Source organism: Vitis vinifera, chromosome 17 (assembly GCF_030704535.1).
Source record: "Vitis vinifera cultivar Pinot Noir 40024 chromosome 17, ASM3070453v1".
In the NCBI taxonomy this organism is placed as follows: Eukaryota; Viridiplantae; Streptophyta; class Magnoliopsida; order Vitales; family Vitaceae; genus Vitis; species Vitis vinifera.
Genome location: NC_081821.1, coordinates 2,514,156 through 2,541,506, shown reverse-complemented (window position 1 = coordinate 2,541,506; position 27,351 = coordinate 2,514,156). Strand labels below are relative to the sequence as shown.

The following is a 27,351-nucleotide window of genomic DNA, read 5'->3' as shown; positions in this document are numbered from 1 at the left end:
TTCAAGTTCACTTTTCTTTTGGAAAGGAGGAGAAGACTCCGATGACCATAAAGATATAGGAAGACCAACATATTAGTAGAAAGTGTACCCATGAAATAGGCAGGAATGAGACATGCAAAGACCTTAATCTTAACCTAAAAAGCCGTTTGAATGGGTATGAACAAGACAGTTTCTGACTACAAAGACTTGTGAATTACTTTCAGAAAGGGTGGGAACTAAGGAACCAAAGGTGTATAAATAGAGTTGTGAAGCAGTACATGCAATACATCAACCATAACCATGGCATCCTCAACCTTACAGAAAATGCTCTCCCTTGTTTCCTTGCTCCTCTTGGTTATGTTGATTTCTTCAGACCATGTTTCTTCTTATTCTAATGAAGAAACACAAGCTCTTCTCAAATGGAAAGCTAGCCTTCAAAACCACAACCATTCTTCCCTCCTTTCGTGGGATCTTTATCCTAACAACTCCACCAATTCTTCTACCCACCTTGGAACGGCAACCAGTCCATGCAAATGGTATGGGATATCCTGCAACCATGCGGGAAGTGTCATCAAAATAAACCTCACAGAGTCGGGTTTAAATGGTACGCTCATGGACTTCTCATTCTCATCTTTTCCTAATCTTGCATATGTTGATATCAGCATGAACAACCTCTCTGGTCCTATCCCACCCCAAATCGGTCTCCTCTTCGAGCTCAAATACCTTGATCTGTCCATCAACCAGTTCTCAGGAGGGATTCCGTCAGAAATTGGCCTATTAACTAATCTTGAGGTCCTGCACCTGGTTCAAAATCAGCTCAATGGTTCAATTCCTCATGAAATAGGTCAGTTGGCATCTCTTTATGAGCTTGCTTTGTACACCAACCAACTGGAGGGTTCTATTCCTGCTTCTTTGGGTAATTTGAGCAACTTGGCCTCTTTGTATCTCTATGAAAATCAACTTTCGGGTTCCATTCCTCCAGAAATGGGAAATCTCACCAACCTTGTTGAGATATACTCGAATAACAACAATCTCACAGGTCCCATCCCTTCCACTTTTGGAAATTTGAAACGTTTAACCGTGTTGTACTTGTTCAACAATAGCCTCTCTGGGCCTATCCCACCAGAAATAGGAAATTTGAAATCCCTGCAAGAGCTAAGCCTCTACGAAAACAATCTTTCTGGTCCAATCCCTGTGTCATTATGTGATCTGAGTGGCCTAACCCTCCTGCATCTCTATGCCAATCAACTTTCCGGTCCCATTCCTCAAGAAATAGGAAACTTGAAGTCTCTTGTTGATCTAGAACTTTCTGAAAATCAACTCAATGGTTCCATTCCTACTTCACTGGGTAATCTAACCAATTTAGAAATTTTATTCCTCCGTGATAATCAACTTTCTGGTTACATTCCTCAAGAAATTGGGAAACTTCATAAGTTGGTTGTGCTAGAAATCGACACAAACCAGCTGTTTGGCTCTTTACCGGAAGGCATTTGCCAAGCTGGATCTCTGGTGCGCTTTGCAGTGAGTGACAACCATCTCAGTGGTCCCATCCCCAAAAGCTTGAAAAATTGCAGAAACTTAACCAGAGCTCTGTTCCAGGGAAACCGACTCACTGGAAATATATCTGAGGTAGTTGGTGACTGTCCAAACCTGGAATTCATCGATTTGAGCTACAACAGGTTTCATGGTGAACTCTCTCATAACTGGGGAAGATGCCCACAACTACAAAGGCTGGAGATTGCCGGGAACAATATTACAGGGAGCATACCAGAAGATTTTGGAATCTCAACTAATCTAACCTTGCTTGATCTTTCTTCAAATCATTTGGTTGGGGAAATTCCAAAGAAAATGGGAAGTTTAACTTCTCTGTTGGGGCTCATATTGAATGACAACCAACTTTCCGGGAGTATTCCTCCTGAACTTGGATCGCTGTCCCACCTTGAGTATCTAGACCTTTCAGCCAATAGATTGAATGGGTCAATACCAGAGCACTTGGGCGACTGCTTGGACTTGCATTACTTGAACCTGAGCAATAACAAACTCAGCCACGGAATTCCGGTTCAGATGGGTAAGCTGAGTCACCTCTCCCAGCTAGATCTGAGTCACAACTTGCTTGCAGGTGGCATCCCGCCACAGATCCAAGGTTTGCAAAGCTTGGAGATGCTTGATCTCTCCCATAACAACCTTTGTGGTTTCATCCCAAAGGCTTTTGAGGACATGCCTGCCTTGTCGTATGTTGACATATCCTACAATCAGTTGCAGGGTCCCATTCCTCACAGCAATGCATTTCGAAATGCTACCATTGAGGTGCTAAAGGGGAACAAAGATTTGTGCGGCAATGTTAAAGGGTTGCAACCTTGCAAATATGGTTTTGGAGTAGACCAACAACCTGTCAAAAAGAGCCACAAAGTTGTGTTTATTATCATATTCCCTCTTTTGGGAGCACTTGTACTTCTTTTTGCTTTCATTGGGATTTTCTTGATTGCTGAAAGAAGAGAGAGAACTCCAGAAATCGAAGAAGGTGACGTACAGAATGATCTCTTTTCAATATCAAATTTTGATGGAAGAACAATGTATGAAGAGATTATAAAGGCCACCAAGGATTTTGATCCCATGTATTGCATAGGAAAGGGAGGCCATGGAAGTGTTTACAAAGCAGAGCTGCCATCAAGTAATATAGTAGCTGTGAAGAAGCTTCACCCATCCGACACAGAGATGGCAAATCAAAAGGATTTCTTAAATGAAATAAGGGCACTAACAGAAATCAAGCATCGAAACATAGTGAAACTTCTTGGTTTCTGTTCACATCCACGACACAAGTTTTTGGTCTACGAGTACCTTGAAAGAGGTAGCCTGGCTACAATCTTGAGCAGAGAAGAAGCTAAGAAATTGGGTTGGGCTACAAGGGTCAATATCATTAAAGGAGTGGCTCATGCTTTGGCTTACATGCACCATGATTGCTCACCCCCTATTGTTCATCGGGATGTATCAAGCAACAATATTCTGCTGGATTCTCAGTATGAAGCTCATATTTCTGACTTCGGCACTGCCAAGCTTCTAAAGCTAGACTCATCGAATCAGAGCATACTTGCAGGCACATTCGGATATCTTGCACCAGGTACGGTTCACTCTTGAATTAAACAAGGTATGAAACATGTCCACGATATAATATTTATCTTTTAATTTTGCAGAGCTTGCTTATACAATGAAGGTGACCGAAAAAACTGATGTCTTTAGCTTTGGAGTAATAGCACTGGAAGTTATCAAAGGAAGACATCCTGGAGATCAGATCTTGTCTCTATCAGTTTCCCCAGAGAAGGATAACATAGCGTTGGAAGACATGTTGGACCCCCGACTCCCACCTCTCACACCCCAGGATGAGGGGGAAGTGATAGCTATCCTAAAGCAAGCAATTGAATGCTTAAAAGCCAACCCGCAATCCAGGCCAACCATGCAGACTGTTTCTCAGATGTTATCACAGAGAAAGTAGTAAGGTAAGATTTAGTTTGTGGGGAACTCTACCTAGTCTACCGTAACACATGGTTTCGAACCTCCTGCATCTTCAGCACTATGTAATGCCTTTTGAGTTTGTTTAGTCTTTCTTTCTACATCAAGTACCCGGTGTGATTTGTACTCATAGAAATTGTGGCTTTGTGCCCAAAGAAATAAAGTGTGGTTTTGTGTGAATAGAAGTAGATAAATCTCTGCTACTCATGCAGAAAATTCATCCATTCATCTACCAAGACTGCTACTCATGTATTTTCTAATTAACAAATTAAATATTTACATATCAAAATATATGAGCAGCACTGGAATAAATAAATAAATAAATAAAGAAGAAAAGATGTTGGCGCCGGTAGGGTGATGGGTTCAGCGGCGGAGATGGGGATCATGGAGGCCGAAGGAGATTGGTAGTGGGGTACGGCGGAGAGGTGAGATGGAGGATGAAGATGGCAGCCATGTTGGCTACCAGAGGCAGTGGCCGAGACCATGGTGGTCTTGGCGTTAGTGAATGGGGTGGGTGTGGAAGGAGTCGGCGACGGAGCGGCGCCTTGAATGGCAAGGCCACGGGCGGAGATGCCGTGAGCGACGGCGCGTGGCATCTGGGTGGAAAGGAGTGGTGCTGTGGAGTTTCCGGAGATGGCGGCAGTGACTGCGCTGCTGAGGCGGCGTCGCGGTTGCCGGTTGACTGACGTCGGTGTCGTCGGCGGTAACTGTGGACTGGAATGGGCCGAATCACGGATTTACTTTTCTTATCCATTTCCTTTTATTTTTCTTTAATTTTTTTTATATTACTTAAAAGTTAAAAAAATAATAATTAAAAAATTAAAGTTAAATTGTTTTAATTAAAATTAAAAATTAAAAATTAAAATTAAAATTAAATTAACTGAAAAATAAGTATAAAATACACAGTAAAATACTAATATATATCATTACTACAGTATTTTAATCTATACAAATTGTTTTAATTATATAATATACTATTTTTTATTTATAAGTTTTAAATAGTTTAATTATGAATACTATCAATAAATAAATTAAAATTTCCTATTAAATTATAAATTGTAAAGCAATTTCAAATAATAATAAACATATGATATTTCATATTATAATAAATATTAAAATGTAAAATACATAAAAATAAATAAATTAAATATAATTAAAATCATTTAAAAATTTAAGCATTTTTAAATTATTTATTCTTTATATAAAAATAAATCATTCAAATAAAATTTAAAAACATATAAAAATAATTTATTAACTTAAATTTTGTTTTTTTCTTTTTAAAACTTCATTTTTTTTTCATATTCAATTCATTTAAAATTTTCTAAAAACCAAGCCTAGGGTAAATATTAATTATTAAGTTTTAATAAATCAACTTAGTTATTAAGTAGACTAAAATTTTCTTTTATAATTACTTAACTGAAACAAATTTTCAAGTTCGGTTTTCTTTTACAAAGAGTAAAAGAAGAAGATCATCGTAAAGATAAAAACAAAGATTCAAATAAAATTAAGTTATCTTTAACAACTATTTTTTTATAACAGTTTTTAACGGCAGTTCTTTGATGAATGGTAAAATAAAAATGTATTTAGAAATCTTAAATATTTTTATCACATATTTAATGTTTTTAAATATTTTTAAAAATAAAATTTTTGTCCATTTTTTTTAATTATTCTCCATTTTTTATAGTTATTTTTTAAAATAATTTTTAAAAAACAAATCAAAATAATTGATGATAATTAAAAAAAAAGTCCCTAAAAAACATATCATTTTCTGTGTTTAAGAATAAAAAATAAAAAATAATTTTTTTATTACTAAACCTGCTCTGTTGTCCAAAATAATTGTCAAAGAGAGCGTTAGTCTCCAACCAACCTTCATCGTCATTATTCATTTTGAAAGAGACCGGAGAAGACTTCGACGACCACAAAGATATAGGAAGACCACCATGCTAGTAGAAAGGGAACCCCAGGCAAAAAGAAAGAAAAAGGGAGCCATGCTTTAAAAGACCTCAATCTTGACATTAAAGGGCTGAATTTTAATTGGTGTGAAGTGTGAACAAGGAAGTTTCCGAGTGGGACGAACAAAGGAACCAAATGTGTATAAATGAAGTTGTGAAGCAGCATATGCAATTCATCAACCAAAACCATGGCACCCTCAACCTTACAGAAAATGCTCTCCCTTGTTTCCTTGCTCCTCTTGGTTATGTTGATTTCTTCAGACCATGTTTCTTCTTATTCTAATGAAGAAACACAAGCTCTCCTCAAATGGAAAGCTACCCTTCACAACCATAACCATTCTTCCCTCCTTTCGTGGACTCTTTATCCTAACAACTTCACCAATTCTTCTACCCACCTTGGAACAGAAGTCAGTCCATGCAAATGGTACGGAATATCCTGCAACCATGCAGGGAGCGTCATCAGAATAAACCTCACAGAGTCGGGTTTAGGAGGTACGCTCCAAGCCTTCTCATTCTCATCTTTTCCCAATCTTGCGTATGTTGATATCAGCATGAACAACCTCTCTGGTCCTATCCCACCCCAAATCGGTCTCCTCTCCAAGCTCAAATACCTTGATCTCTCTATCAACCAGTTCTCAGGAGGGATTCCGCCCGAGATCGGCCTATTAACTAATCTTGAGGTCTTACACCTGGTTCAAAATCAGTTGAATGGTTCAATTCCTCATGAAATAGGTCAGTTGACGTCTCTTTATGAGCTTGCTTTGTACACCAACCAACTGGAGGGTTCTATTCCTGCTTCTTTGGGTAATTTGAGCAACTTGGCCTCTTTGTATCTCTATGAAAATCAACTTTCGGGTTCCATTCCTCCAGAAATGGGAAATCTCACCAACCTTGTTCAGCTATACTCGGATACCAACAATCTCACAGGTCCCATCCCTTCCACTTTTGGAAATTTGAAACATTTAACCGTGTTGTACTTGTTCAACAATAGCCTCTCTGGGCCTATCCCACCAGAAATAGGAAATTTGAAATCCCTGCAAGGTCTAAGCCTCTACGGAAACAATCTTTCAGGCCCAATCCCTGTGTCATTATGTGATCTGAGTGGCCTAACCCTCCTGCATCTCTATGCCAATCAACTTTCCGGTCCCATTCCTCAAGAAATAGGTAACTTGAAGTCTCTTGTTGATCTAGAACTTTCAGAAAATCAACTCAATGGTTCCATTCCTACTTCACTGGGTAATCTAACCAACTTAGAAATTTTATTCCTCCGTGATAACCGTCTTTCTGGTTACTTTCCTCAAGAAATTGGGAAACTTCATAAGTTGGTTGTGCTAGAAATCGACACAAACCAGCTGTTTGGCTCTTTACCGGAAGGCATTTGCCAAGGTGGATCTCTGGAGCGCTTTACAGTGAGTGACAACCATCTCAGTGGTCCCATCCCCAAAAGCTTGAAAAATTGCAGAAACTTAACCAGAGCTCTGTTCCAGGGAAACCGACTCACTGGAAATGTATCTGAGGTAGTTGGTGACTGTCCAAACCTGGAATTCATCGATTTGAGCTACAACAGGTTTCATGGTGAACTCTCTCATAACTGGGGAAGATGCCCACAACTACAAAGGCTGGAGATTGCCGGGAACAATATTACAGGGAGCATACCAGAAGATTTTGGAATCTCAACTAATCTAATCTTGCTTGATCTTTCTTCAAATCATTTGGTTGGGGAAATTCCAAAGAAAATGGGAAGTTTGACTTCTCTGTTGGGGCTGATATTGAATGACAACCAACTTTCCGGGAGTATTCCTCCTGAACTTGGATCGCTGTCCCACCTTGAGTATCTAGACCTTTCAGCCAATAGATTGAATGGGTCAATACCAGAGCACTTGGGCGACTGCTTGGACTTGCATTACTTGAACCTGAGCAATAACAAACTCAGCCACGGAATTCCGGTTCAGATGGGTAAGCTGAGTCACCTCTCCCAGCTAGATCTGAGTCACAACTTGCTTACAGGTGGCATCCCGGCACAGATCCAAGGTTTGGAGAGTTTGGAGATGCTTGATCTCTCCCATAACAACCTTTGTGGTTTCATCCCAAAGGCTTTTGAGGACATGCCTGCCTTGTCGTATGTTGACATTTCCTACAATCAGTTGCAGGGTCCCATTCCTCACAGCAATGCATTTCGAAATGCTACCATTGAGGTGCTAAAGGGGAACAAAGATTTGTGCGGCAATGTTAAAGGGTTGCAACCTTGCAAATATGGTTTTGGAGTAGACCAACAACCTGTCAAAAAGAGCCACAAAGTTGTGTTTATTATCATATTCCCTCTTTTGGGAGCACTTGTACTTCTTTCTGCTTTCATTGGGATTTTCTTGATTGCTGAAAGAAGAGAGAGAACTCCAGAAATCGAAGAAGGTGATGTACAGAATAATCTCCTCTCAATATCAACTTTTGATGGAAGAGCAATGTATGAAGAGATTATAAAGGCCACCAAGGACTTTGATCCCATGTATTGCATCGGAAAGGGAGGGCATGGAAGCGTTTACAAAGCAGAGCTGCCATCAGGTAATATAGTAGCTGTGAAGAAGCTTCACCCATCCGACATGGATATGGCAAATCAAAAGGATTTCTTGAATAAAGTAAGGGCAATGACAGAGATCAAGCATCGAAACATTGTGAGACTTCTTGGTTTCTGTTCATATCCACGACACTCCTTTTTGGTCTATGAGTACCTTGAAAGAGGTAGCTTGGCTACAATCTTGAGCAGAGAAGAAGCTAAAAAATTGGGTTGGGCTACAAGGGTCAAGATCATCAAAGGAGTGGCTCACGCTTTGTCTTACATGCACCATGATTGCTCACCCCCGATTGTTCATCGGGATATATCGAGCAACAATATTCTGCTGGATTCTCAATATGAGGCTCATATTTCTAACTTGGGCACTGCCAAGCTTCTTAAGGTAGACTCATCAAATCAGAGCAAACTTGCAGGCACAGTCGGATACGTTGCACCAGGTACACTTCACTCCTCAACTAACAAAGAAATCTAACATGCTCACGATGTAATATTTATCTTCTAATTTTGCAGAGCATGCTTATACAATGAAGGTCACAGAAAAAACCGATGTCTATAGCTTTGGAGTGATAGCACTGGAAGTTATCAAAGGAAGACATCCTGGAGATCAAATCTTGTCTATATCAGTTTCCCCAGAGAAGAACATAGTGTTGAAAGACATGTTGGACCCGCGACTCCCACCTCTCACACCCCAAGACGAAGGGGAAGTGGTAGCTATCATAAAGCTCGCAACTGCATGTTTAAATGCCAATCCACAATCCAGGCCAACCATGGAGATTATTTCTCAGATGTTGTCACAGAGAATTTAGCAAGGTAAGAAATAATTTGAGTGGAACTCTACCTAGTCTACCAATAATGCATGGTTTCGAACCTCCTGCATCTTCAACACAATGTAATGCATCTTCAAAAGTCCCAGTTCTTTTCCATAACTAAATTTCGTTCGAGTAATTGATAAAGTTGTAAAAATATCAAAAAGACTTTTTGTGGGTGAATAGAAAATTGCACCTCGGGTACCGGCTGACAATGTGCAAGGATAAGAGGATTGAAGGCTTGAACATCAAAGATTTGATGTTCTAAATATAGCATTGTTAAACAATGAGATTAATGGTTTATTCATGTTCAAGTTTCCGTTTTCTCGTATAACACCTGTTTTCTTCGATATTTTTCTTGTCCTGCAAAAAACTGCTAATGAGAACAATTTTTTATTTATTTTAAGGTAAAAACTTTACCCTAGTTAGCTTTATTATGAAGCTATTGTGATTTTCATACTAAAAAAAAAAAGGCTACATATATACTCGAAAGTAAAGGGAACCAAGGCAAATCTTGGCCTACCATAAACTTATGAAGAGCTGAGGTGTGACCCATTAAAAAGGGTCAAATTTGGTGAGCTCAAATGGATTGATCAAACCAGAGAAAAGAAATGTCAAATCCCCGAAGCTTCCTTTCTAATTCTACAAGTGAGAGTCCAAAATTTTCACCAAAACTGATACATGCAACAAAAACAAGGCCATCCACTAAATATATGGTAGTCACAATCAGCTTCGTTTTCAAGAATACATAGCACCAAAATTAAGCCTAAGATGGATATCAAGGGCCTAAACAAAAACTTCTGATATCATAAAACAAAAGGATTACAAGTTATCTTCATCCCCAGTATATGTAACAAGTTTTGGCAACAACAAAACTGCATAATAATTGTAAGTTTGATCAGCTCGGCCATTATTGTAAACTTGTATCAAGTCAATGCAGTCAACTCAAAACCCAAAAGTGCATTTTTTCCAAAGTGAAGTAGGGGAAAGTGCCTTCACCAGTCTGGAACAAGCCCAAGTCAAGTCTTCACAGACAAAAAGTCTTACCATTGTTTTACCTAATAATAGCCCTTTCAAAGGGAGTGGAAGACTTCTCCAAGTCTCCGTTCTCATGGATCAGGTCTACAAAAAATTAAATGTAAATAGGAATATAGGATCTGTAACATAAAGATGATTACAAGACTAACCCTCAAAACCATGTTTGTCCCTGTCTCGTAACAATTGAGATATCTCACATATGAGAACAAAGAAAGTTTCAACGTTGAATAAATATGAGTTCCTCTTAATTATATGAACGCATTTCAAAACCGTAAGGATCTTTTTGGGTCCAGAACGAATAATATACACACTATTAGAAACGGATTGTTATAAATGGTATAAAGTCAATCCCTAACCCTAATGTAGCTTTGGTCCATAATCATGAAAGGTATTTATCTATTTGGTTTCATATTCTCGGGTGATTGTCTTAAAGCTGTAAAGGCTTCTTTGAAGTTTGAACCTAGAATGGATGGATGGTTGTCTTAAAAAACCTAGAGTTGATAGAATGTAAAATAATATACACTGTACAAGTTGCTAGGCAACCACTTGACTCAACAGGCATTCAAACTGTTGAATGCAATTTTTTTCCAAATGAAATAAAGAATAGGCGATCGGAGTTGTCACCCAACCACTAGAGTTAACATGCATTCAAATCACACAAGACACAATCAATTGAAAGACCTTGACCTTAAGAGTGAATCAAACTCAAGAAGGCTATATATAAAAATGAAAATAAAAAATAAAAATAAAAACGGTAGTCATTTTCATTCCCTAATAATCTTCCAATGACAAGACCACTCAACAAACGTTCAAATCATTCTAGACAAACAATTCTTCAAGGATTTGTTTTTTTTTTCTTTTTTTTCCAATGAGGTAAAGCGACATAGACTTTGACCATAAGAATGAATCAAACTTAACAAAGCTACATATAGAGAACTCTAGTCGTCGTCTTCCTTCCAGTAATGAGATAGTTGGAGAGTTTCCAAGTCCAAGGTTTGGTGAACTCATATGTTTACAAATGGACAATTGACCCATTATTTGCCACACATCAACTGAAACCATGGAGTCACCAACTTAAACTTTGTTTCCTTGATCTTGCTAACTATGTACTGTTATTTTAACCATGTCATCTCTCATTCTAAGAAAGACACAAATTCTACTCCAATGTTTCAAAGTCAACCAAAGAAAACAAAGTCATCTTCGTCTTTATTGATCATTCTTCCAAATAATGTCACCAATTCTTCTACCCACCTTGAGACAATAACAGGTCTATGCACATTAACTAAGGGGACAATTGTGTTTTAGGTCCAACTATGTCCAAAAATTAAGATTTGGTTCATATAACTTACATAATTGATAGAAATGATATATGATATCAAAAGATCAAAATACTCATTGACCTTTCACATAAGATTTTTTGGTTTTTATTGCACCACTATTCATTCAACCATAATAATTCTATTTTAACCATTTGGATTTTTCATTGTTTTTTAAAACTTTTTTTTTATAAATAATTGAAAATTAGCTTTATTTTCTATTTTAAATTATAAATAAAGAAAAATTACTTTCAAAAACTATTTTTAAAAATACTTTCTAAAAAAATGGTAATATGATTTATATTTTTTATATTTTCTTTTTGAAAAAACATTTAATTAAAAAATGAAAACTATTTTTAAAAATAAAAATTGAAAACCTTGTTTAATACTATTTTTATATAAAAATAATAAAAAGAATTAAATTTCATTCATTGATTATCCATTAAATTTTATATGAAATTTTTTTATTCTTACTTATAATAAGAGTAAAAAGATTCAATATCTTTAAAAAAGAAAAATAAAAAAGTTAGAAATGAGTAATATTTAATTGGGAATAGAAAAGGGAAAACAACACAAAAAAAAAAAAAAATTTGAAATTTACACTCACTATGTGTCTATATAGGGGTTAAAGCTATTTTAAAGATTAATGAAGGATAATATCCATAAACTTAATTTTTACACTTTATTTGGTGTCTTGGGTTTAAATGTGCATGATATATGGATCTTTAGTCAATTTTTTTGGCCCAACTAGGCTCAAAACAAAATTCTCCCTAAACTAAGTTCTAAGTTTAGGATTTTTAGGATCGACCTTAGGCTGTTTTATTCCCCATGGATAACCTAACAAGCATGAGATCCTGTTTCCCATTAAATTTGTATTTAATGCCATTAACAATAATTTCAGTATTATTTATTTGACTGAAAAATAAGTATAAAATATATAGTAAAATACAAATTGCTTAGTATATTTAATTGTATGATATAATATTTTTATTTATTATTCTTAAATAGTTTAATTATAAAATTAAAATTTACTATTAAATTATAAATTGTAGAACAAGTTTTATATTGAATTTCTTTTGATAGATAATTTATATGAGCTTTCTTTCTTTGAATTAAATTTATGTTCTTATTTATTGAATCACTTTGAACTTGATGTATTTCTTTTTTAGTTAATGGATATATAAAGGGAAAAAATATGGTATTTCCTAATATTGTAGTTTTGACACCTTCATCATTTACTTGAAAAGGGTAAAGTAAGGTAATAAAAGGAGTTCCTAATATTAGAGGTTCATTCATATTTTGTACTAATATAAATTGAGTTCTAAAACAATAATTATCTTGACATATATGAACATTTTGAAGTTTATATTTTATTTCTAATTTTCCTTTATTTGCAGCAAAAAGTTCTTGTCCTGTTTTTTCATAATATTTAGTAGGAATTATTCCTTCTTGAATACAATTCATATCAGCTCCTGAGTCTATTAATGCTACTATTTCTATTTCAAAATCTTCAACTATAATTTTTATATTTGTATACCATCTTTGAAAATATATTTTTGATATTGTATTTATAAATGATTCTATAGGAGTTATTTTATTAGGTATTATTATTCCTGGTTCTTGGTTTTCAGAAGTTTCGGCTAAATCTTGTTTATATTGTATTACGTTTCTAATTTGTTCATTCTCTTGTTTTATTTGATCATTTTCTTGTTTTATTATTTCATTTTCTAATTTTATTTGTTCATTATCTAATTTTAATTGATTTATTTGACTTTTTATTTCTTTTATTTCTTCTTCCAAGTCTTTAATAGTTATTGGCCTTTGAGTCTTTTTGAATCTATTATAAATTTCATCCATTGAGTATTGATTAGGTTTGATGTCTTGAGTTTTATTTGGATTTTCAGTGAGAATTAAATTTTTTAAATTTTGTAAATAATTTCTTTGTATTTCTTTATCTTGAATTTTGTCTACAACATCAAAAAATATTTGCTTATCTACTTTTGACGATATTACATTTATCTTTTTGATTTCTTTTGGATTTTCTATCTTTGTTGGTTTTGATGTTTCTGTTGATGTTTTTGTTTTTGTTTCTGTTTCCTCCACCTCACCCGGGGCAGAAGAAAACAAAATTTTATTAAATTTTGTTTCACTTAATTCTTCTTTTGATTCTTTACTTGACTCTTTTTTATTATGTGGAGAATTTTCTATTGCTTTTCTTGAAGTTAATGTTGCAATTCTTTTAAGGGGTTTCCTATATTTGAAAAACCAAAGGAAAAAAGGAATAGTCATCTTAACTTGTTGCATATATTTTTCATATTGTTTTCTTAATGCATTTCTAACTTGAGGAGGAAGTTGTTGAAAATAATTTCTTTTTGCCGTATTTTCAGGAGAAAAATAATTTGCTTTAATTAATTCTACTTCAGGAACAAAATGATTTCTTTTAATGTATTTTTTTCTAATGATATTTATGTTTAAAGGAGGTTTATCTTGAAAGAAAATTTTTGACTCAGACTCTTCTTCAAAAAGAGAAATTTCAGGAACAAAGTTTGAACTATTTTTTAGTTGATTTTCTATTTGATTTAATTCTTCATTAAATTTTGAATTATTAAATTTTATATGATGACTCCATGATGATGCAGCTACTGATGCAGATGATGATGCAGTAGATGCATTGAAAATCTCATTATCTTATATGAAGAACTTTTTAAATTATATGCAGAATTATTTAATGCAGATGCAGAACTTTCATGGGACCTAAGAGATCTGGAAGAACTATTTCTACTTAATTCCCTAATAATATTACTCATTGTCACAGAAAATAATCACAATTTTATCCTTAATCAATTCAGATAATTTCCTGAACAGGGACCACCACAAGCGGATCAACACGGGACTTACGCTCCTTCTGCCCTTAAACACCGCTTATCACAGGCTGACCAAACCGTTCATAGGAAATTCAACCCGAACTAAGTCAGGACTAAATGTGCGATTAATCACTGTTCCAACTCGTAACACCACTCGGTTCTCAAACAGAAAATGGCTCTGATACCATTTGCACCCAGGACATACAACAGTTCATGCACGCAATAATTAAGTAATAATTAAGCAATAATTAGCAATAATTAAATCTGTCTAATTATCTCCAAGCATAAAAACAGAAATATTTAATGTCTAATACTGTCTAATTTATTGCAGAAATTTAAGCATAATAACACAAATATTTGAATAAAATATTGTTTATTGAAAATATACCTCAATACAGAGAGTTGATGACTACAGGTTGTTGACAGCAGAGGAATGACTCTAACTCAAAAAGAAAATTACAAGAAAATATTTTTGAACTCTCAGAAATTTTGAACTCTCAAATTTTTTCACTCTTGAAACTATCTCTCTTGGAACTCTCTACCAAGCTCTTGAACCCTTGCCGACCTCTGCCTTGGGAGGAAGCCTTTGAGCCCTATTTATAGCAAAGGCTTCGGGCTTTCAAGAAGGCATTATGCCTTTGATGTCTTCCACGTGTATGCAGGAGGTAAATTTGCTTTCTTCTTCTTCATTTGGTCACATGGGTAATGAGTCATCTTGCTTTTTACTTTAAAGGACGGATTTACTATTCACAAAACACTATTCACTTTTTTTTTTTACTTACAAACTGTGCACTGTGCACTTCTTCAGACTTCATATACTGTTCTTTTTTTTTTTTTTTTTTTTTTTTTTTTTACTGGATAATCATAAGAGAGCTACTTTACAGATGTACAAAAGATTCTTGATTCTTGATATCTCTTAGCTGAGCATTTCTAAGAGATATTTCTCAAAAGTTTTTCTGGCTTCTTCTTCAAGGACATATTCTCTTTTATACTTATCAACAAGATAAGTAAATTGAGTTTGAAACAAAAGAGGGACTTCATAAAAGTTATTTGCAAAGATGATTTTTTGAATATTATCTTCAGCAATGAGATTATAGTTAGAAGAACTATAAATCTCGGAATCAAGGTCTCTTGCAATCATTCTTGATCTCCAATGTCTGATTTGTTTTTTGAGACTGGATTTAGTACAGGGCCAAGGGTCCTCTGTACCAAACAGCTGATGTTTTCTCTGATTGGCTTTGAGTAAAATGAGATGTTGAGCAGGGTAGACTCCTCCATCATTCGACCATTCAGGAGGTTTACTTTCTATGATGAGTTCGACAGATTTGAAATCATTGATGAATGCATTTAAAACACAAACAACTAATTTTCTTCCAAATTTATCAGTTTGATCAGGATGAGAGAAAATCAATTGATAAAGAACTCCATAGTCCATGAGGAGGGATGGAGTTAACTCTATTGACTGACTATTGGTTTATAACTGTCTAGGTTAATGTTGGCTTTGCATATACTGTAAGTAAGAGCACACTTACAGTCATGCCTTTCTAATGGAATTTCTCTACACAAGGGATCGGTCTTTGGACAATTATTATAAGTATTGTCATAACAAGAAATCCAAGTGAAGCTCATCCCTTGAATAGAAATTCCAAAAGTGCTACAGTCAGCAAGAAATTGCATGATATGCTCTTGCTTTGCTTCTCCTGTAGCTTTAGCCTTTTCACAGATCATCTGTCTAAGGTTTTCAAGAAGGTCCAAATTTTTCAGCTTGAAAAATGAAAATCTGGAAATTTGACATTCTTGGCTTTCTTGAGAAAGTTTTGAATCTTCATTTGGTTTTGAAAGTTCTTTTTGAAATTCATTTTGAAAATCTTTTGAAAATGCATCTTTGGATCCTTTTGCTTTTTTCCTGCAAATGAAATTTTCAAGATCTGTATCCATTGGTGTGCAATGTATATCAGAACTTGAAGGGTTAGAAAAACTTTCTAATTTATCATTTAACTGTTTAAAATGGAAAGATAATGCATTTAAAGCTTCCAACTTTTGAATATCACTTTTTGCATTCCAGAGGTTGTCTAAAATGCATTTTTGTGATCTGTCTAAACCTTCAATATCTTTATGAATTCGAAATGACATATTACATTTAGGGAATACTGGAAGAGTAAATTTCCCAAATGTAATTCTTTCTTGCTCCATCTGTAAACAAAATTCAAATATTAGTATCTCTATTGAAGAATAAAACAAATATCTAATGATTTTGTCTTTATCATACCAAATTTGAAAATATATTGAGTTTATGAGAGGAACATAATTTCTAATAATGATGTTAAAATGAGGTTTTGAATATTTTGAAATCTTCCCTCACTCTTTCTTCTGCAGAATGCTCCACCTGGCCTACATGTGATGAAATTCCAAAACTTTCAAGATTGAAGATTCATCTAAAGTCCGAATCCTCACCTATATAAGGAGCTTCAACCTTCTTCATCAGGCAGAGGTCGGCTAGGGTGAGAGGTCGGCAAGGGTTCAAGAGTTCCAAGAGTTGGGAGAGTTCCAACAGCCAAGAGATAGTTTCAAAAAATTTCTGAGAGTTCAAAAATTTTCTTTTGTAATTTTCTTTTTGAATTAGAGTCATTCCTCTGCTGTCAACAACCTGTAGTCATCAGCTCTCTGTAATCAAGGTATATTTTCAATAAACAATATTTTCAGATTCAAATATTTGTTTTATTATGCTTAAATTTCTGCAATAAATTAGACAGTATTAGACATTAAATATTTCAGTTTTTATGCTTGGAGATAATTAGACAGATTTAATTATTGCTAATTATTGCTTAATTATTACTTAATTATTGCATGCACGAACTGTTGTATGTCCTGGGTGCAAATGGTATCAGAGCCATTTTCTGCTTGAGAACCGAGTGATGTTACGAGTTGGAACAGTGATTAATCGCAGATTTAGTCCTGACTTAGTTCGGGTTGAATTTCCTGTGAACGGTTTGGTCAGCCTGTGATAAGCGGTGTTTAAGGGCAGAAGGAGCGTAAGTCCCGTGTTGATCCGCTTGTGGTGGTCCCTGTTCAGGAAATTATCTGAATTGATTAAGGATAAAATTGTGATTATTTTCTGTGACAATGAGTAATATTATTAGGGAATTAAGTAGAAATAGTTCTTCCAGATCTCTTAGGTCCCATGAAAGTTCTGCATCTGCATTAAATAATTCTGCATATAATTTAGAAAGTTCTTCATATAAGATAATGAGATTTTCAATGCATCTACTGCATCATCATCTGCATCAGTAGCTGCATCATCATGGAGTCATCATATAAAATTTAATAATTCAAAATTTAATGAAGAATTAAATCAAATAGAAAATCAACTAAAAAATAGTTCAAACTTTGTTCCTGAAATTTCTCTTTTTGAAGAAGAGTCTGAGTCAAAAATTTTCTTTCAAGATAAACCTCCTTTAAACATAAATATCATTAGAAAAAATACATTAAAAGAAATCATTTTGTTCCTGAAGTAGAATTAATTAAAGCAAATTATTTTTCTCCTGAAAATACGGCAAAAAGAAATTATTTTCAACAACTTCCTCCTCAAGTTAGAAATGCATTAAGAAAACAATATGAAAAATATATGCAACAAGTTAAGATGACTATTCCTTTTTTCCTTTGGTTTTTCAAATATAGGAAACCCCTTAAAAGAATTGCAACATTAACTTCAAGAAAAGCAATAGAAAATTCTCCACATAATAAAAAAGAGTCAAGTAAAGAATCAAAAGAAGAATTAAGTGAAACAAAATTTAATAAAATTTTGTTTTCTTCTGCCCCGGGTGAGGTGGAGGAAACAGAAACAAAAACAAAAACATCAACAGAAACATCAAAACCAACAAAGATAGAAAATCCAAAAGAAATCAAAAAGATAAATGTAATATCGTCAAAAGTAGATAAGCAAATATTTTTTGATGTTGTAGACAAAATTCAAGATAAAGAAATACAAAGAAATTATTTACAAAATTTAAAAAATTTAATTCTCACTGAAAATCCAAATAAAACTCAAGACATCAAACCTAATCAATACTCAATGGATGAAATTTATAATAGATTCAAAAAGACTCAAAGGCCAATAACTATTAAAGACTTGGAAGAAGAAATAAAAGAAATAAAAAGTCAAATAAATCAATTAAAATTAGATAATGAACAAATAAAATTAGAAAATGAAATAATAAAACAAGAAAATGATCAAATAAAACAAGAGAATGAACAAATTAGAAACGTAATACAATATAAACAAGATTTAGCCGAAACTTCTGAAAACCAAGAACCAGGAATAATAATACCTAATAAAATAACTCCTATAGAATCATTTATAAATACAATATCAAAAATATATTTTCAAAGATGGTATACAAATATAAAAATTATAGTTGAAGATTTTGAAATAGAAATAGTAGCATTAATAGACTCGGGAGCTGATATGAATTGTATTCAAGAAGGAATAATTCCTACTAAATATTATGAAAAAACAGGACAAGAACTTTTTGCTGCAAATAAAGGAAAATTAGAAATAAAATATAAACTTCAAAATGTTCATATATGTCAAGATAATTATTGTTTTAGAACTCAATTTATATTAGTACAAAATATGAATGAACCTCTAATATTAGGAACTCCTTTTATTACCTTACTTTACCCTTTTCAAGTAAATGATGAAGGTGTCAAAACTACAATATTAGGAAATACCATATTTTTTCCCTTTATATATCCATTAACTAAAAAAGAAATACATCAAGTTCAAAGTGATTCAATAAATAAGAACATAAATTTAATTCAAAGAAAGAAAGCTCATATAAATTATCTATCAAAAGAAATTCAATATAAAAAGGTAGATGAACAACTCTTAGAAGATAAAGTTCAAAAGAAAATTAAAGAGATTCAAGATCTTTTTCAAAATGAAATTTGTTCTGATCTTCCTAATGCTTTTTGGTCAAGAAAGAAACATGAGATAAGTTTGCCTTACATTCAAAATTTTGATGAGTCCAAAATTCCTACTAAGGCTAGGCCGATTCAAATGAATGAAAAACTTTTGAAATATTGCAAACAAGAAATTGATTCATTATTAAAGAAGAAATTAATTAGACCCTCAAAATCTCCTTGGAGTTGTGCTGCTTTTTATGTTCAAAATGCTGCTGAGATAGAAAGAGGAGCACCTAGATTAGTCATTAATTATAAACCTTTAATTAAAGTATTACAATGGATAAGATACCCTATTCCTAATAAGCAAGATTTACTTAAAAGACTTCATAGTTCTGTCATTTATTCAAAATTTGATATGAAATCAGGATTTTGGCAAGTTCAAATTAAAGAAGAAGATAGGTACAAAACTGCTTTTACTGTCCCTTTTGGTCATTATGAATGGAATGTCATGCCTTTTGGTCTCAAAAATGCCCCTTCTGAATTTCAAAATATTATGAATGATATTTTTAATCCTCATTTTCAGTTCATCATTGTATATATTGACGATGTTTTAGTATTTTCTGATTCATTAGAAAAACATTTTATTCATTTGAAAAAGTTTTTTAATGTCATTAAAGCAAATGGAATGGCTTGTTCTGCTCCAAAAATGAAATTGTTTCAAACAAAAATCAGATTTTTAGGTCATGAAATTTTTCAAGGAAAAACAAAACCGATTCAAAGATCAATAGAATTCGCTGACAAATTTCCTGATGAAATAAAAGATAAAAAACAATTGCAAAGATTTCTAGGATGTTTAAATTATGTTTCTGATTACTTCAAAGATTTGAGAATCATTTGTGAACCATTATACAAAAGACTTACAAAAAATGCACCTGCATGGAATGAGCATCATACCAGTCTGGTTAAAGAAATTAAACAAAGAGTCAAAAGATTACCATGCATCAGCATTCCTCATCCAAATGCATTACTCATTGTAGAATCAGATGCATCTAATTTAGGTTATGGAGGCATATTAAAGCAAGAATATAACAATCAAGTGCATATAGTTAGATATCATTCAGGGATCTGGTTGGGCGCTCAAATAAATTATTCAACTGTCAAAAAAGAAGTTTTATCAATAGTTTTGTGTATTTCAAAATTTCAAAGTGATTTGATAAACAAGAAATTTCTTTTGAAAATCGATTGCAAAGCTGCAAAAGATATTTTACAAAAAGATGTTAAAAATTTGGTTTCAAAACAAATTTTTGCAAGATGGCAAGCTTTACTTTCAAACTTTGATTTTGAAATCGAATTTATCAAAGGAGAGTTGAATTCCCTTCCTGACTTCCTTACTCGGGAGTTTTTGCAGGGTAAGGATCCTTCTCCATCCTAATGGGTACTCCCGTTAGGCCTCAACTTCCTTCATCATCCAAGAAAACCAAAGCATCATATGCTATGATTTCAAACTTTTCAAATGTTCGTCCTACTTTTCCTTTGCAGACATCAAATTCTTTTCAAGTTTTGAGTCCAGATTTTCCTCCTCTTCAACCTTCAAAAAGTTTTATTCAAGCTTCTAAATCATCCCCTAAAAATATTGTTGTTCAGAGTAAATCAAGCCCCAACACTATTTCAACATTACCTTCTCCTTCTCAGTTTCCTTCTCCTTCATATTCCTATAGTCAATATGTCAAAAAACCCAAAACATTAGAAATTGCTTTCATTGAGCCAGAGTTCAATTTTGAAGAGATTCCTAAAATTCTTCCTTACATCTTTCCTCAAGGAGTCAACTTTAATTCAAATGATCCTTTGAAAACTCGTCAATTCTATGAGTTCATCCTGGTAGACACCGATTCAGTTGAAATCACTCATAACACTGATAAAAACAATCCTCAGATTTAAAAAAGAAAACACCTACTTGTTATAAATGTGGAAAAGTAGGTCATTATTCAAGAGATTGTCAATTAGAAAATAAAATCAATTCATTAGAAATAAGTGATAAACTCAAAAATCTAATGATAGGATTAATGATTGATAAAGAAAATGATGAATCAAGTGAAAATTATGAATCAGAAGAAGATAATCAAATCCTTATAACTCAAGAAATATCAAGTGACGAGTCAAGTCTAGAAGAAGAATCAGATAATCAAAAAGATTGTGATGGTATTTGTGCATGCTCATATAAGTCAATAAATGTGATTTCAAAATATTCAAAACCTCATTTTAACATCATTATTAGAAATTATGTTCCTCTCATAAACTCAATATATTTTCAAATTTGGTATGATAAAGACAAAATCATTAGATATTTGTTTTATTCTTCAATAGAGATACTAATATTTGAATTTTGTTTACAGATGGAGCAAGAAAGAATTACATTTGGGAAATTTACTCTTCCAGTATTCCCTAAATGTAATATGTCATTTCGAATTCATAAAGATATTGAAGGTTTAGACAGATCACAAAAATGCATTTTAGACAACCTCTGGAATGCAAAAAGTGATATTCAAAAGTTGGAAGCTTTAAATGCATTATCTTTCCATTTTAAACAGTTAAATGATAAATTAGAAAGTTTTTCTAACCCTTCAAGTTCTGATATACATTGCACACCAATGGATACAGATCTTGAAAATTTCATTTGCAGGAAAAAAGCAAAAGGATCCAAAGATGCATTTTCAAAAGATTTTCAAAATGAATTTCAAAAAGAACTTTCAAAACCAAATGAAGATTCAAAACTTTCTCAAGAAAGCCAAGAATGTCAAATTTCCAGATTTTCATTTTTCAAGCTGAAAAATTTGGACCTTCTTGAAAACCTTAGACAGATGATCTGTGAAAAGGCTAAAGCTACAGGAGAAGCAAAGCAAGAGCATATCATGCAATTTCTTGCTGACTGTAGCACTTTTGGAATTACTATTCAAGGGATGAGCTTCACTTGGATCAATATGATATTTATTTTAAATAAATATTAAATAATTAAAAATTAATTTTTAATTAATTAAATAATTCATTTTATAAATATATATATATATATATATATATATATATATATATATATATATATAATACTTTACACTATTTAGAGATAATATTTAAAAATATCATATTTCTCAAAAAATATATTTTAAAATATAAGTATCTATTATTTAAAAAATAATTTATTTATTTATTTTATAAATAATATAAATATAATATAATATATAGTAAATACATAATATTCAAAAATATCATATTTCTCAAAAAATATATTCTAAAATATAAGTATCTATCATATCCTACCAAATGATATTATATATATCCTATTCTTATCATACTAAAGACTCTAAAAGTACCTCTGGGTTAGGGTTTCAATATAAAATCAATGGCTGGGATTCAATCTTACAAAGTGAGTGTGTATAAAATTATTAACCTCATATTATCAAGTAGACCTGGGTTTCAATATAAACTCAATGGGCCTTAAAAATTGGGTTAAATAGAGTGGGCTAAACTCAGTGAAATTCAAAAATGAAAAGGACCAAAGGGAAATTATGGAGTCCAATCATAAAGTCCTATCAAACCTATAAAACCTAAAAAAAAAAAAAAACTTAGAATAACAGCTCAAAAAAATTAACTTTTTCTAAATTTCATTTTTTTTTTTTTACCTGAACAGCCCATGTCCCTTTATCTTCCTTGTACCTCTCAAATAATCTTGTTACTTGATAATATGAGGTTAATAATTTTTAAAAAATTAAGTAATATGAACAAATAATCTTAATACTTAAAAATTAAAAATTAGATAATAAATGTTAAGTCAACAAGTTAAATATAATTTAAATTTAAATCATATTTAATTATCATTCTTATCTTTAGTTCTAAGAAAGGAGAGACGAAAAGATATTTAAAAAAAGTATTTTCTAATGTTTGATTAAAATACATAAAAAAAAGTTAGTAAATATAATTAAAATTATTTATAAATTTTTAAATGTTTTTAAATAATTTAATTTTTATATATAAAAGAAAATAATTAAAATAAGTTTTAAAAACCATATAAAAATAAATTATTAACTTAAAATCCATTTTTTTCACTTCATTTTTTTCTTTTTCACTTTCTTTAAAATTTTCTAAATATTAATTATTAAGATGACATTTTTTTTAACTTTTTTTTTTAAAGTAATTTGCTTTTAGATTTCAAATTATTTATTTTTTCACTTTTTGTTAACTTATTACTTATTTCTTAAATTTTTTCATTAAATAGAAAAAAATCAAAATATTTGACTTTTTCTTAATATCAAAAGCAACATATTAATTTTTCTATATTTTTTAATACTTAATTGAAATAAAATATTAAAAAAAAATAAACAACTTAATACTTAACATTATTAAATACTATTAAAAACATCACCTAAGTTTTAATAAATCCACTTAAGTGATTAAATATGACATACTAAAATTTTCTTTTGCAATTATTTAACTAAAACAAACCTTCAAGTTTGTTAATAAAGGGCAAACCATTATGATTATAAACATGAAAGTAAAGACCCAAAAAGAATTAGGCTCTATTTAATAGAATATTTTTACAAACAATTATGAATAACAATTTTTGAAAAAAAAAATTAAAATTGTTCTCTGATATTTTGTAAAATAAAATTTTGTTTAAGAAATTGGTATTTTTAACTTATTTTTAATGTTCTTAAATATGTTTTAAAAATAATTTTTATATCTATTATTTTATTTTTAATCATTCTTCCTATTTATATAATTTTTTTTTTTTTAAAACAACCCTTAAAAATAAGTGAAATCAACTAAAAACAATTAAAAATATTGTTCAACAACACCTGCTAAACTTAATTTCCAAATTTGCAAAAAGAGAAGATTTCAACCACCATAATCACACAGGAAGACCACCATACTAGTACAGTGCAATCCATGGAAAAAAGAAAGAAAAAGGAGCCATGCTTCAAAGGACCTTGATCTTGACATTAAAACGCAACTTTCTTCCCTGTGGGAATACGCGTGAACAAGACAGTCACCTAAAAGGACCAAAGGAACCAAATGTGTATAAAAGAAGATGTGAAGCAGCATATGCAATTTATCAACTAAAACTATACATGGCGTTCTCAACCTTACAGAAAATGCTCTCCCTTGTTTCCCTACTCCTCTTGGTTATGTTAATTTGTTCAGATCATGTTTCTTCTTATTCTAATGAAGAAACACAAGCTCTCCTCAAATGGAAATCTACCCTTCACAACCATAACCATTCTTTCCTCCTTTCGTGGACTCTTTATCCGGATCCTAACAACTCCACCAATTCTTCTACCCACCATGGAACGGCAACCGGTCCATGCAAATGGTATGGGATATCCTGCAACCATGCAGGGAGTGTCATCAGAATAAACCTCACAGAGTCCGGTTTAAGAGGTACGCTCCAAGCCTTCTCATTTTCATCTTTTCCCAATCTTGCATACGTTGATGTCTGCATCAACAACCTCTCTGGTCCTATCCCACCCCAAATCGGTCTCCTCTCCAAGCTCAAATACCTTGATCTGTCCACCAACCAGTTCTCAGGAGGGATTCCACCGGAAATTGGCCTATTAACTAACCTTGAGGTCCTGCACCTGGTTCAAAATCAGCTCAATGGTTCAATTCCTCATGAAATCGGTCAGTTGTCATCTCTTTATGAGCTTGCTTTGTACACCAACCAACTGGAGGGTTCTATTCCTGCTTCTTTGGGTAATTTGAGCAACTTGGCCTCTTTGTATCTCTATGAAAATCAACTTTCCGGTTCCATTCCTCCAGAAATGGGAAATCTCGCCAACCTTGTTGAGATATACTCGGATACCAACAATCTCACAGGTCTCATCCCTTCCACTTTCGGAAACTTGAAACGTTTAACCACGTTGTACCTATTCAACAATCAACTCTCCGGGCATATCCCACCAGAAATAGGAAATTTGACATCTCTGCAAGGTATAAGCCTCTACGCAAACAATCTTTCTGGTCCAATCCCTGCGTCCTTGGGTGATCTCAGTGGCCTAACCCTCCTGCATCTCTATGCCAATCAACTTTCCGGTCCCATTCCTCCAGAAATAGGTAACTTGAAGTCTCTTGTTGATCTAGAACTTTCAGAAAACCAACTCAATGGTTCCATTCCTACTTCACTGGGTAATCTGACCAACTTAGAAATTTTATTCCTCCGTGATAACCATCTTTCTGGTTACTTTCCTAAAGAAATTGGGAAACTTCATAAGTTGGTTGTGCTAGAAATCGACACAAATCGGCTGTCTGGCTCTTTACCAGAAGGAATTTGCCAAGGTGGATCTCTGGTACGCTTTACAGTGAGCGACAACCTTCTCAGTGGTCCCATCCCTAAAAGCATGAAAAATTGCAGAAACTTAACCAGAGCTCTGTTCGGGGGAAATCAACTCACTGGAAATATATCTGAGGTAGTTGGTGACTGTCCAAACCTGGAATACATCGATTTGAGCTACAACAGGTTTCATGGCGAACTCTCTCATAACTGGGGAAGGTGCCCACAACTACAAAGGCTGGAGATGGCCGGTAACGATATTACAGGGAGCATACCAGAAGATTTTGGAATCTCAACTAATCTAACTTTGCTTGATCTTTCTTCAAATCATTTGGTTGGGGAAATCCCAAAGAAAATGGGAAGTTTAACTTCTCTGTTGGAGCTAAAATTAAATGATAACCAACTTTCTGGAAGTATACCTCCCGAACTTGGATCTCTGTTCAGTCTTGCCCATCTCGATCTATCAGCAAACAGATTGAATGGGTCAATAACAGAGAACTTGGGTGCCTGCTTGAACTTACATTACTTGAACCTGAGCAATAACAAACTTAGCAACAGAATTCCAGCTCAGATGGGTAAGCTGAGTCACCTCTCCCAGTTAGATCTGAGTCACAACTTGCTTTCAGGAGAAATCCCACCACAAATCGAAGGTTTGGAGAGCTTAGAGAACCTTAATCTGTCCCATAACAACCTCTCCGGTTTCATCCCAAAGGCTTTCGAAGAAATGCGTGGCTTGTCTGATATTGACATATCTTACAATCAATTGCAGGGTCCCATTCCCAACAGCAAAGCATTCCGAGATGCAACCATTGAGTTGTTAAAGGGGAACAAAGATTTGTGCGGCAATGTTAAAGGGTTGCAACCTTGCAAAAATGATTCTGGAGCAGGCCAACAACCTGTCAAAAAGGGCCACAAAATTGTGTTTATAATTGTATTCCCTCTTTTGGGAGCACTTGTACTTCTTTTTGCTTTCATTGGAATTTTCTTGATTGCTGAAAGAACAAAGAGAACTCCAGAAATCGAAGAAGGTGATGTACAGAATGATCTCTTTTCAATATCAACTTTTGATGGAAGAGCAATGTATGAAGAGATTATAAAGGCCACCAAGGATTTTGATCCCATGTATTGCATCGGAAAGGGAGGGCATGGAAGCGTTTACAAAGCAGAGCTGTCGTCCGGTAATATTGTAGCTGTGAAAAAGCTTTACGCATCCGACATAGATATGGCAAATCAAAGGGATTTCTTCAATGAAGTAAGGGCACTGACAGAAATCAAACATCGGAACATTGTGAAACTTCTTGGTTTCTGTTCACATCCACGACACTCCTTTTTGGTCTATGAGTACCTTGAAAGAGGTAGCCTAGCTGCAATGTTGAGCAGAGAAGAAGCTAAAAAATTGGGTTGGGCTACAAGGATCAATATCATTAAAGGAGTGGCTCATGCTTTGTCTTACATGCACCATGATTGCTCACCCCCAATTGTTCATCGGGATATATCAAGCAACAATATTCTGCTGGATTCTCAATATGAGCCTCATATTTCTGACTTCGGCACTGCCAAGCTTCTAAAGCTAGACTCATCAAATCAAAGCGCACTTGCAGGCACATTCGGATACGTTGCACCAGGTATTGTTCACTCCTCAATTAACGAAGAAATCTAACATGTCCACGTTGTAATATTTATCTTCTAATGTTGCAGAACATGCATATACAATGAAGGTCACAGAAAAAACCGATGTCTATAGTTTTGGAGTGATAACACTGGAAGTTATCAAAGGAAGACATCCTGGAGATCAAATCTTGTCTCTATCAGTTTCCCCAGAGAAGGAGAACATCGTGTTGGAAGATATGTTGGACCCGCGACTCCCACCTCTCACAGCCCAAGATGAAGGGGAAGTGATATCTATCATAAATCTCGCAACTGCATGCTTAAGTGTCAACCCAGAGTCCAGGCCAACCATGAAGATTATTTCTCAGATGTTATCACAGAGAATTTGCAGCGCAGATGGTACCAAGAGGGCAACCTCAACGTCCTTAAGTCTTGGACTTGGGTTCGAATCCTGGGGAGGCCACTCTGGTCCGGCCCATTCCGGCTAG

At 33.6% G+C, this 27,351-nt stretch overlaps 3 protein-coding genes across 3 annotated transcripts; all 3 read left to right on the top strand.

The window, feature by feature from the left end:
• LOC100243949 (MDIS1-interacting receptor like kinase 2) lies at nucleotides 1-3,666 on the top strand. Its single transcript, XM_019226679.2, has 2 exons — nucleotides 1-3,097; nucleotides 3,171-3,666. The coding sequence occupies exons 1-2, from the start codon at nucleotides 280-282 to the stop codon at nucleotides 3,467-3,469; spliced, it is 3,117 nt and encodes a 1,038-aa protein (XP_019082224.1). The 5' UTR covers nucleotides 1-279; the 3' UTR covers nucleotides 3,470-3,666.
• A 156-nt stretch (nucleotides 3,667-3,822) lies between these two features.
• On the top strand, nucleotides 3,823-9,127 carry LOC100261069 (MDIS1-interacting receptor like kinase 2). Its single transcript, XM_002278554.4, has 3 exons — nucleotides 3,823-5,450; nucleotides 5,554-8,444; nucleotides 8,518-9,127. Exons 2-3 carry the CDS (start codon nucleotides 5,627-5,629, stop codon nucleotides 8,811-8,813), a joined length of 3,114 nt encoding a protein of 1,037 aa, XP_002278590.1. The 5' UTR covers nucleotides 3,823-5,450; nucleotides 5,554-5,626; the 3' UTR covers nucleotides 8,814-9,127.
• Nucleotides 9,128-24,056: 14,929 nt separating this feature from the next.
• LOC100255980 (MDIS1-interacting receptor like kinase 2-like) lies at nucleotides 24,057-27,351 on the top strand. Its single transcript, XM_010665591.2, has 2 exons — nucleotides 24,057-26,880; nucleotides 26,954-27,351. Exons 1-2 carry the CDS (start codon nucleotides 24,057-24,059, stop codon nucleotides 27,349-27,351), a joined length of 3,222 nt encoding a protein of 1,073 aa, XP_010663893.1.

Bases quoted from the DNA above. Each gene is read 5' to 3' on its own strand.
- LOC100261069 (XM_002278554.4), top strand. From the start codon at position 5,627: ATGGCACCCTCAACCTTACAGAAAATGCTCTCCCTTGTTTCCTTGCTC. The intron at 8,445-8,517 runs GTACACTTCACT...CTAATTTTGCAG, and splicing joins AGTCGGATACGTTGCACCAG to AGCATGCTTATACAATGAAG.
- LOC100243949 (XM_019226679.2), top strand. From the start codon at position 280: ATGGCATCCTCAACCTTACAGAAAATGCTCTCCCTTGTTTCCTTGCTC. The intron at 3,098-3,170 runs GTACGGTTCACT...TTAATTTTGCAG, and splicing joins ATTCGGATATCTTGCACCAG to AGCTTGCTTATACAATGAAG.
- LOC100255980 (XM_010665591.2), top strand. From the start codon at position 24,057: ATGGCGTTCTCAACCTTACAGAAAATGCTCTCCCTTGTTTCCCTACTC. The intron at 26,881-26,953 runs GTATTGTTCACT...CTAATGTTGCAG, and splicing joins ATTCGGATACGTTGCACCAG to AACATGCATATACAATGAAG.